Consider the following 12170-nt stretch of genomic DNA (forward strand, 5'->3'; position numbering starts at 1 on the left):
GTTACCTGTGTTAAACATTGAACCACCAGTACATTGGCGCCTTTTCTGTCTGGTCTACATCGAATTAGCATGTTGTAGACTTTGCGGATGGCCAATGTCGTCTGGGCGCGACGGGTGTTCTCAACTCGTCTTTTGTTGTTCAACCGCTGTTCCCGAATTATTCATTCCCCTGATGTGACAGAGTTTCGCCCTCTCCCCCGTGATCGCCCACCTGTATTGACGTGCTAATTGTGGACTTCAACAGCCCTCTGGCTTTGTGCACAGGAATTTGGGGGTGCTGGATACGCACCCAAACGTTTAGATGTGTCCAGATTAAATGAAACTTTAAACATGATACAATTTTGCTCATAGATTCCTCTAACATGAATTTATATTCTTGCCTCAAAACGTTTGCGTCGTTTTTTTCCCAATAAAAGTTCGTGGCTTTTGGAGGAGGAGGAGGAGGAGGTGGTGGTGGAGGAGGGAGGAAAAAAGGAGTCCTGTGCCAACACTACATGCTGGGCATCACTACACACACACACACACACACACACACACGCACGCACACACATTCTCACTCATCTGCAGATACTCATATGATAATAGATTGGTTCTCGTCAGATTGTGCGAGTGGTCACACTGTGGCGGACAACTCTGGGTTCATCATGTGTGCGAGCATCCTCCTCCTCCTCCTCCTTTTCCTCCTCCTGGGCAATAAGCCCCCGTGAGGGACTTGCTCCCCCTCCTGGGTGCCACACCCGGTACGACTTTCGCTGGTGCCTCGCGAGGTTCACACCCAGTGCCCCGGAAGGGCCCTCGCCTGATTATTGTTGAAGGAGGGCACTCCCACTCCGCTCCGTTCCGGCGGGCCGAGCACCGGGCGCCTCACCTTCGGGTGAGACCCCACCTCCTTCCCAGCCGGCTGGTGGGCATTTAGCCGTGTCTGGGGCCCAAGAACCCCAGCGTTCCCCCCTCGCGCCACTCGGAGAAATCCCACCACGCGAGCTGTGTGCGAGCATGTCAACGAGCAGACTGTGGTCATCACCTTCATGCCATTGTGGAAGAGTTTCCCCACGGATCGGATGCAGCCGTCACTCCCTTGCTTTGAGTACAACCACTTCTTGGCATCTAAAATGTGCTTGGGCTCGACAAAGATGTAAGGCCTCGCTCCACCAAATGACTTCATCACAAAGGAGGTCAGCCTAGAGAGAAAAAAAGTGTGAGAGAGAGAGAGAGAGAGTGAAAAAGACACTTTTGAAAACATATCAAAGCACAAAGTGCCTGTGGCGGTAACCCCAAATTGAACCCAACCATTGAACAATCACACAATGATCTTGTGTGTGATATGGAGCCTCTGGGCTACAACAGAGTTCAGCTGAATCTGACAAAGGGGCAGCAACAATTTTGAGTACCAAATATCAAAATCAATGAAATATTACAACAGTGGGACAACGCCAGGATCACTGTGTAACATTGTTTCGACTGCAAAAAATATTCAAACACAATTGTAGAGGGTGGTCACGAGGCAAAAAGAAGAAAAAGCTTTTGTTCATTTCCCCCTAGGTGATGTGCTTTAAGGTGCTATATAAATCAGAGTTTTATTTTGGTGATTAATTATTCACATAAAAGCCCCCTAAACCCTTGTAAAGCTGTCTGATGTGGTCAAATTAGTTTTGCCCAGTCCTACATTACCTACTTCGTAAACGCAACACATTCAAGCTGTTTCGGCCAATCTTTTGTAGCAAATAATAACGTGATTGGACACTTGAGTCGTTGTTCCTACAACAGCCACCCCCATACATATTCACCAAGTACCAAACTGCCCAGCATCCTTTCAGCGAGCAAAATAAATATAAAAAAAGCAACAAAAAAAAAACCAGTTTGTCCAATCCTCCCCAGGCGATGTGCTTTAAGCACATTAAACGCAAATATTAGCATTTTCTGTCAGCAGCTTGACGAAGTAAATGGCTGGATTTTTTTTTTCTGCTGCCAAAAACAGATGCGCACGCCTGCCTTGGCTGCCATTTTTAGTCTCATATCAAATTAAGTGTGAACTTTAAGCTGAATAAAGTCGATGCAAAACAAAACACAAAGTACTGAAAAATGTTCTCGAACATCTGATGCAACTGCACTGTGTGTGTGTGTTACGTCATTTATTCTGGGGTTTCTTTTTTTGGGTCATTTCAGATTATCATCAAGCTTTAACGTGAAATCAGTGACAGGCTCAAATACAATCGAAATATTTTTGTGACAGTAAATTAAAAGTGTAATGCCGCAAGATGAGTGAATCACATTTTGCAAATAGCCACAATGTAACAACATAATAATAATAATAATAATAGATTTTATTTATAAGCGCCTTTCAAGACACCCAAGGACACTTTACAATAACAAAAAACACAAAACAATACGGGTTGAGCAGCGGCAGCCAAAACGCGCCAGCGTTCACTCAACCCAAAAGTCAGAAACAAGGGAGGGACAGGGGGAGAAAAAAAAACCCACGCTCGAACATAGAAGCAATCAGCAACTGCATTTGCCTGCTGAGGTGTACACAAACTTTCCTCCGTGGTGGAATCACTAAAAGTCGAACTGCAATGTCATCACACATCACACAAAAACCCAGCGGTGAAATGTTGCATGACTTCATGTTTTACAATCAATAAAGTCAGTTCAAGGCTTATTTCCACAGCTGTACATCAGGAGTTCTTTTTCTTTGAGTGATTCCATCACAAGGGTATAACTGCTCGCAAAGAGAAAAAAATGTTCTGATTATTGTTAAATAGCAAAATTCATGCATTTATACATTTCATAAAAACTTCGTTTTTTGTTGTTTTTGTTGTAACCCTTTCATGCAAGCTGTAACCTGATAACATGATAAGCTCTCCACTGTAGTAACCGCTGTCTCTGAAAGGGTTAATTTTCCCCAAATATCCATTCATCCATCCAATTTCTGATCCGCTTCGGGTCGCGGGGGTGCTGGAGCCTATCCCAGCTGTCTTCGGGCAGTCGGCGGGTACCTGAACCGGTTGCCAGCCAATCGCAGAGCACACAGAAACGAACAACCATCCGTGCTCACACTCACACTTGGGGACAATTCAGAGTGTTCAATCAGCCTGCCATGCATGTTTTTGGAATGTGGGAGGAAACCGGAGTACCCGGAGAAAACCCACGCAGGCCCGGTGAGAACATGCAAACTCCACATTGGAAGGGCGAACCCACGACCTCTGCACTGTGAGGTCAACATGCTAAACACTTAACCACCGCCTTCCAAACATCCATGATGGATTTTTTTTTTCTATTTTTGAAGTTAAATAGCCTTTCAATTGCAGGGGTTATTTTTGTATTGCGCTTTTTACCTTCAAGGTACTCAAAACTGTGAAATGCCAATCATTTGAAATCGCTGATACAAAGCATCATCATTGATGAACGCTGCGGCTTTCCTACTGACCAGGTGTTGCCAGATGCGTCGCTCTTCCCAAAGGCGCTGTAGGAGCCATCGTCATGCTTGTAGGTGAGCTCCCTTTGGTATCCTGGAACACACACGCATGCACAAATACACACGTCCCGATAAACCACTTGCAGATCTTTATGTCGTTCCATTTATTCCTTGGCGACCGACTTTTCCTTCAGAACTATTGTGAAGCAGTGTACAAAGATGTGATTTGGCAGGACCATTTCAACCGCTGGAAAGTAGTTTTTTTTAAATCTTTTGTTTGGTACTCCCTCCATGTACAGCCCTGTGCTGAAACATAATTGTTAAGATTAAGATTACTGACATTTTGCTCGATGCATGCAGCGAGGGGGACATTTGTGCAACGCCTGGACATGAGGATGACAGGTAGGACATTTGAGGTGATTTGCTCAGCCCACTTTGTCAGCAAAACACAAATAGGCTGAATACATGTGTTGTTTTCCTCACATGACGTGTGATCTGAGACAGCGTAACAGTCAACGAATCAATGGACAATGTGACATGCCACAATCATGTTGAAATGTGGAAACGTTTCTCGCGGCAAAATGACAGTGACATGAAAATTCATTTTTGTCGGGCTCATCGCAGACTTTGTTGGTTTCCATGCTTAGCCTTTGTGTGTTCCCTATTGGTTTTAAAATAAATGTGAACGTAAATAAATGTGTTCAAGCAAGTTATAGTTTGAGTCCATCTTTTCCATCGGTAAATTGTGGCGAATGAAAATGCTTTGCAATGGTGCTTTTTTTTTTTTAAACACTAACATCCAAGGCTCTAAATTCCATTAGAAAAGTTAAACAAGGCACAAAGTGCACCTGCCGTTTTGTCACATGAAACTTAAAGCCTTTTAATCAATGCGTGCAAACTTTGAGGCGTACAGTTACCGTATTTTCACGCCCATAAGGCGCACTTAAAAGTCTTCAGTTGTCTCCAAAATGAGCGGGGCGCCTAATAATGCGGGGAGTTTTGTGTATGCACCGAGTTCCAAAAATCTCTGAATGCTGCTGTGTAACTTCGATGAGGGGTCCGCTCGACACTGATGTTGTGTCGACATGCTGCTTATTTAGAGGACAGGTGGACATAACTGAGGACAGCATGTGGACATGAAAGGGGGGTAAGATGGGCGTCACAATGAACGCTAAAGGCACGCCCCCAGTCAGTGTATCTGGGGCCGGTATGTGCAAAACAACAACATGAAAATGGCACCTACGAAGAGACACGCTTGTGAAGCAAGCTATCAGTTATGGGGGGGTACCATGGGAATCAAGCAGCCGTGAGAGAATTCAAGCTCAACCAATGTACGGGACTTGGTGCTTTTGTTTTAGAATACGGTGCCATCTATCCATCCAGGTAAGAACGACCATGGCGCAGCAACATACGGCGGATTACCAGGAAAAGCTGGCCATGTTTCGCTTGTACTGCAGTAAAACGTGTAATGTTCTGCTTGTCTCACTTGGCTTCCAAAGATTAAATACAAAGGCAACTTAAATACATGTGGTAAGTTAAAATCTTCCTTTCCCAACGATTTTGATGATAAAAATTGGACTGTCCCTGATCCCGCTTCCATTTTTCATAGTCTTGTTTTGTGAGCCCCTCCTTCCATGGTGGGAATGATGACTCTCGAGGAAGCGCGTTGCCTTGTCCAGAATCTCAGCAGTCAGTTGATTGGTGCTTTTCAAGTAGTTGAGAATGAAGATGTTGGGGGCAAAGAGCAACATGTTCTGCTCCCCGCAGCCATATGGCATCGCCAGGAGTTGGTCCAGGTTCTTCATGGTTCGGCCCATCAGGTCACCTTCAGCAGGGAAAAAATTCATGAGGGACGGTTCTATGAAGAGAAGTTCTCTAGAAATACAGTCCATGAGTGTAAACAACATTTTTTTTTGTCAGTTTTTTTGTTTGTTTGTTTTACCAAGAACAGAGACAGTGGCTCTGGCAGATGCAGCAACAAATATTTCTGGCATCCGAAGAGAGATGTTCTTTTTCACGGGTCCCTCTGGCAACAAACAGTTTGCAAAAAGAGTGAACGAAATAGTATTCGATTTTGTGTAATAGGACCTGAAAGAATCTATTTCCAACGTGATAACTCAGACCGGTTATGATTTCCACTTTCAAAATACTGCATTCATGTGGGTGTTCTTTTTCTTTGTTCTGTGCATTATAAAAGAAAAATGTAAAGTCGAGTAAAAACTCACGACATTTACAAGCATCCAATCACCCTTTCAAAACCCAAATATTTACATGACAATGTGGCTTGTGGAGGTGGATGCTTTGGCGTGGGAGGACGGTGGACGTCAAGCACCGAAACCTAATTGTTGAAATGGAGCTGGCGGGGGGGGGGGGGGGGGGGGGGTCAATAGGAGCATTAAGGTTTCGCTTCATATAATCAAATGGGAATTGAGTCTTCATTGGAAGGATTCTCCTCATTCTTTCTTTGGAAGAAATGATTGAATACCTAATTAATTACAACCAAAGTGACAAGTTCATCAGCGTTAAAACTTCAGAAATGAGCTTGCACACAAATGAAGGCAAATCAAAATCAAGAATAACTCAGTTTTTTGGTATCCATCCATCCATCCATCCATCCATCCATCATCTACATCATCTTCTCTCTTATCCGGGGCCGGGTCGCGGGGGCAACAGCTTTAGCAGGGAAGCTCAGACTTCCCTCTCCCTAGCTACTTCTTCCAGCTCTCCCCGGGGGATCCCGAGACGTTCCCAGGCCAGCTGGGTGACATAGTCTCTCCAGTGTGTCCTGGGTCTTCCTCGGGGTCTCCTCCCGGTGGGACATGCCCGGAACACCTCACCAGGGAGGCGCTCAGGAGGCATCCGAATCAGATGCCCAAGCCACCTCATCTGGCTCCTCTCGATGTGGAGGAGAAGCGGCTCGACTCTGAGCCCCTCCCGGATGACCGAGCTTCTCACCTTATCTCTAAGGGAGAGCCCGGACACCCTGCGGAGAAAACTCATTTCGGCCGCTTGTAACCGGGATCTTGTTCTTTCGGTCACGACCCATAGCTCGTGACCATAGATGAGGGTTGAAACGTAGATCGACCGGTAAATTGAGAGCTTTGCCCTTTGGCTCAGCTCCTTCTTCACCACGACAGACCGATACAACGTCCGCATCACAGCAGACGCTGCACCGATCCGTCTGTCGATCTCCCGCTCCCTCCTGCCCATACTCGTGAACAAGACCCCAAGATACTTGAACTCCTCCACTTGGGGCAATATCTCCTCCCCGACCCGGAGGGGGCACTCCACCCTTTTCCGACTGAGGACCATTGTTTCAGATTTGGAGGTGCTGATCTTCATCCCAACCGCTTCACACTCGGCTGCGAAACGCTCCAGTGAGAGTTGGAGAGCCCTGTTTGAAGGAGCCAACAGCACCGCATCATCTGCAAAAAGCAGGGATGCAATACTGAGGCCCCCAAAATGGACCCCCTCAACGCTTCGGCTGCGCCTAGAAATTCTGTCCATAAAGGTTATGAACAGAATCGGCGACAAAGGGCAGCCTTGGCGGTGTCCTACCCCCACTGGAAACGATTCAGACTTACTGCCGGCAATGCGAACCAAACTCTGACATCGGTGGTATAGTGACCGAACAGCCCGTATCAGGGGGTTCGGTACCCCATACCCACGAAGCACCCCCCACAGAACTCCCCGAGGGACACGGTCAAACGCCTTCTCCAAGTCCACAAAACACATGTAGACTGGTTGGGCGAATTCCCACATACCCTCGAGGACCCTGCTAAGGGTGTAGAGCTGGTCCACTGTTCCACAGCTGGGACGAAAACCACACTGCTCCTCCTCAATCTGAGGCTCGACTTCCTGACGGACCCTCCTCTCCAGCACCCCTGAATAGACCTTACCAGGGAGGCTGAGGGGTGTGATCCCTCTGTAGTTGGAACACACCCTCCGGTCCCCCTTTTTAAAAAGAGGGACTACCACCCCGGTCTGCCAATCCAGAGGCACTCTCCCTGTTGACCACGTGATGTTGCAGAGGCGTGTCAACCAGGACAGCCCCACAACATCCAGAGCCTTGAGGAACTCCGGGCGGACCTCATCCACCCCTGGGGGCTTGCCACCGAGGAGCTTTTTAACCATATCGGTGACTTCAACCACAGAGATAGGAGAGCCCACCTCAGAGTCCCCAGGCTCTGCTTCCTCCAAGGAAGGCGTGTTGGTGGAGTTGAGGAGGTCTTCGAAGTACTCTGCCCACCGGTTCACAACGTCCCGAGTCGAAGTCAGCAGCGCCCCATCCCCACTGTACACAGTGTTAGTGGTGCACTGCTTCCCCCTCCTGAGACGTCGGATGGTGGACCAGAATTTCCTCGAAGCTGTCCGGAAGTCGGCTTCCATGGCCTCACCGAACTCTTCCCACGCTCTGGTTTTTGCCTCGGCGACCACCGAAGCCGCGTTCCGCTTGGCCAGTCGATACCCGTCAGCTGCCTCCGGGGTCCCACAGGCCATAAAGGCTCGATAGGACTCCTTCTTCAGCTTGATGGCACCCCTTACTGCTGGTGTCCACCAGCGAGTACGGGGGTTGCCGCCACGACAGGCACCAACCACCTTACGGCCACAACTCAGATTGGCCGCCTCAACAATAGAGGCACGGAACATGGTCCACTCGGACTCAATGTCCCCCGCCTCCCCCGGAACATGGGAAAAGCTCTGTCGGAGGTGGGAGTTGAAACTCCTTCTGACAGGGGATTCCGCCAGACGCTCCCAACAAACCCTCACAATACGTTTGGGTCTGCCAGGACGGACCGGCATCTTTCCCCACCATCGGAGCCTACTCACCACCAGGTGGTGATCAGTTGACAGCTCCGCCCCTCTCTTCACCCGAGTGTCCAGAACATGCGGCCGCAAATCCGATGATACAACTACAAAGTCGATCATCGAACTGCGGCCTAGGGTGTCCTGGTGCCAAGTGCACATATGGACACCCTTATGTTTGAACAAGGTGTTCGTTATGGACAATCCGTGACGAGCACAGAAGTCCAATAACAAAACACCATTCGAGTTCTGATCAGGGGGGCCGTTCCTCCCAATCACGCCCCTCCAGGTCTCACTGTCATTGCCCACGTGAGCATTGAAGTCCCCCAGCAGAACAAGGGAGTCCCCAGCAGGAGTACTCTCCAGCACACCCTCCAAGGACTCCAAAAAGGGTGGGTATGCTGAGCTGCTGTTTGGTGCATATGCACAAACAACAGTCAGGACCCGTCTACCCACCCGAAGGCGGAGGGAGGCAACCCTCTCGTCTACCGGTGTGAACCCCAATGTACAGGCACTGAGCCGGGGGGCAATGAGTATGCCCACACCTGCTCTGCGCCTCTCACCGTGAGCAACTCCAGAGTGGAAGAGAGTCCAACCCCTCTCGAGAGAACTGGTACCAGAACCCAGGCTGTGTGTGGAGGCAAGTCCGACTATATCCAGTCGGAAATTCTCTGCCTCACACACCAGCTCGGGCTCCTTCCCTGCCAGAGAGGTGACATTCCATGTCCCAAGAGCTAGCTTCTGCAGCCGAGGATCGGACCGCCAGGGTCCCCGCCTTTGGCTGCCGCCCAGCTCACATTGCACCCGACCCCTTTGGCCCCTCTCATGGGTGGTGAGCCCATGGGAAAGTTTTTTGGTATGACAGCAACTAATCAAGAATTCATCAATCAAACTCTCATGTGAGCAAAACAGAGAGCTTCAAATACCGTGTCCGGCAAGATTGTCCCAAGTTCTAGTTGCAAAACCGTTAGCGCAGTCGGATCTGGAGCATCTGACAGGGACTGACCTCCACCAGCAGGCTGCGGACCACGGTGTCAATGCGGCCCACGTCAGGGACAGAAGCCACCTCATTGCCGCACCGCACGCTGGTCTTCATGGCCTCGGCACTCACCTTCAGATCGATCTTGCCTGAGTGCAGACAAACAGTCTTATTCAGAGGTCGCAAAGGCATGCGTCTTCAGACCTTCAACAAATTTACCATCAACAGCCCCTTTGTTTTTCGAGGTTACCCGCACACCCCACCACCCTCTCTGAATTTCACTTTCTTCCCCAGATTTCAGTCTTCCTCACAGTCATTAATCCCCATTTGTTTCCTTCTAATACACACTCTCCCCATACCAAATGATCTCCCGCCCCCTCCCTGTTATTCACAGCCCAAAATTGTTCTCACTGAGGCCAAGTACAGATCAGCCCCTGAGGGAGAGGTTTCCAAGTATTTCATCAGTGATGCTACCTGACATGTTAGTACAAGTGAGTGTCAGCGCGCCTCGAAGAGGAGATGGAGCAACACGATTTGACACTCAGCAAAGCCTCGTTCGTCCTCGTCGCTGCTTGATGGAGGCGATTAAACCTCCTCAGCTTTGTACCATAATCCATCTCGTTTTTGTTTCACATTGTCATTCCCTTTCAATTGACTAAGTTTTACATTTGACTTTTTTTCCACTTATTGTTGTCTTACCTTGTATGAACCTTAATATACTGTCGACATTGAATGGACGACGAGCATAGTTTTTTCAGTTTTTTTTCATATGGATCAACTCAAGTTGAAACATTTACATGGGAGAACAGATTTTATTTTTTAATTAACCCAAAGATATGTGTTTTGAATTTAGTGATGTGTTTATAAATGATTGTGATTATTTTTAGATTTACCTAAATAAATGCCGATTTAAGCCATCTTTGTGTAATTTGGACTACCGTCGTCAAAGTGCATGCTCGCTCCAATAAGAGACTTTTTCTTACTTATACTGTAGTTTGGAGCCTGCCCACAGCTTGAGCTTCCCTCTCACAAATCACATCCAATCCTTTTTTTTTTATCCTTCCTTTTTTTCATATTGCTATTCAGTTTTAAGATTATCAGATAATTGTGTGAGTACAGTGGTACCTTTACTTAAGAAATTAATTGATTCAGGAAGAAATTTCTTAACTAGAAAACTTTGTAAGTATAGACGCATTTTCCATGTAAATGCCATAATTCCTTCCAAGTCCCCTAAAATTCAGACATACATGTTTTCCGAAGCATAAAGATGCATCAAAATATGTAACAAATACAAATATTGCACAATAAATGACAGTTGTGCATACTGTAAAAAACAAAGAATAGAGTCAAGAATAAAAATGATGGTCATTTAACTTTGAACTGCGTCCTCGTCGTTTTTTTTGCCCTCTTTAGTTCATGTTCTCGCTCAGAAGTGGGTTTTGCCTAGCGTTTTGTAAAGAACTGATCCAAGGACGTTTGCTTTTGTTGGCTTGTTATATCCTTCGAAAATGTCCAAGGCAAACATCAGCATAGTGGGCGATCGCCGGACTGATTTGTTTGTGTGCGCCTCTTAGGTAGTTCCGCCGGTCTGGCACGGGAAATAGCCCAGGTGGTGATAATTGGCCGCGACTGGTTAAGGAGCGGCCCAGTGGGCGTGGTAGGAGAGAGGAAATGTTTGTTAGCCACCGGCCACTCGTGCGTGTGGGTGTGTGCTCTCTTGCCGTTACGACTTCGTGTTGTTGACTGGTTTTCCCCGCACCAAGTCGACTGTGACGAATGGTCATGTCTGACCCATTTTTAAAAAAATCTTTCTTGATCATTCCATCCGACGATTGAGGACAGAGCTGAACTCGTCGGATCGCAATTCCCTGTCACTGAGGACATCGTGAGAGGAAAGAACGCTGTACTCAGTGAGGACAGCGTGGGATTATTTTTTCTCTCTCGCACTCTCGAGTCGGGTTGGCTCCAAAATTCCTGCTTCCCCCCACAAGGTGGAAGCGGCCACTGCAAACAGACTGTAACCCGTGGAGGAGGGTGAGTACACCACTCCCCTAGGGTTTCGCTGGAGGACGCAATCTCCTAGCCACGGCCCGCTGGTGACATCACTGTAATATTTCGGTTTGTTTGTCTACGGCAGGGGTGGCCACCGCGAGCCGCATGTGGCTCTTTGCCTGGATCCATGTGGCTCCCGGGCTTTCACACAATTGTCGAAAAGTTCTTTGAATTGTCATTGCAAGAGTTTAGTACAGTACGTGTTGTAATGAGGCGACTTCTGTTTTTTGCGAACTACGGTCTCTCGTGGCCAAAACTAATCACGGCCTCGAAACGCCTCAGCGTCATAGTGATATTTATTTTAAAGAAGTCAGCGAGAGAGAAGCCCCGCCCGACCCGACCCAAAGCAATTATTGACATTTTAGGTCGGCTCGGGCTTTAGATCTTACCTCTAGTGTGTGTGTGTGTGTGTGTGTGGCTCTTTGCAGTAACACAATAAAAAATTGGCTCTTAGTCTCTGACTGGTCGGCCACCCCTGGTCTATGGGGTTTATTTTTCGGTCGTAGTTGATGTTTATTGTTTTCCTACGGGTTAATTAGCCGGTTGCGCATTCGGTTTGGTCAGCTTTGCACAGCCCCACAAGCCCATTCACAGATCCGATCATGGCCAGCACTCCATCCGTGGCTATTGCAGTTCGTTTCGGTATGGGCAAATTTGCTTTCGCAAATGTGGCCATCATGGCTTCTTTCACATCTATGCCACGGGTTCTGTCTTTTAATGGCACAATATCAAGGAGTTCTTCTCTGATCACACAATCGTTTGACACAGACCGTGCAAATACTGCCAATTGAGGCTTGTCTTTTATGTCAGAACTCTCATCCAATGCGACACTAAAATTAAAAACTAAATGCGACTTTTTTTTTCCAAGATGGCGCCCGAGTAGGCAGCCTTCGGCAAGTGCTCTTCAATAGCCTCGCT

The 12170-nt window shown here is 47.8% G+C and overlaps 1 protein-coding gene across 1 annotated transcript in view; it reads right to left on the reverse strand.

Moving 5' to 3' along the window:
* LOC147197715 (alpha-2-macroglobulin-like) overlaps nucleotides 1-9681 on the reverse strand; it is a 57310-nt gene extending 47629 nt beyond the window's left edge. Inside the window, exons 1-6 of the mRNA XM_086125772.1 lie at nucleotides 9675-9681; nucleotides 9228-9349; nucleotides 5358-5439; nucleotides 5065-5240; nucleotides 3428-3510; nucleotides 1025-1181 (exon numbers count right to left, since the gene is read on the reverse strand). Coding sequence (XP_085981898.1) covers nucleotides 1025-1181; nucleotides 3428-3510; nucleotides 5065-5240; nucleotides 5358-5439; nucleotides 9228-9349; nucleotides 9675-9681 — 627 coding nt within the window. The remainder of the gene's footprint in view (nucleotides 1-1024; nucleotides 1182-3427; nucleotides 3511-5064; nucleotides 5241-5357; nucleotides 5440-9227; nucleotides 9350-9674) is intronic.
* Nucleotides 9682-12170: the final 2489 nt, after the last annotated feature.

This window comes from Hippocampus guttulatus, chromosome 12, assembly GCF_054856545.1.
Source record: "Hippocampus guttulatus isolate MCC_2025c chromosome 12, RoL_Hgut_1.0, whole genome shotgun sequence".
NCBI lineage: Eukaryota > Metazoa > Chordata > Actinopteri > Syngnathiformes > Syngnathidae > Hippocampus > Hippocampus guttulatus.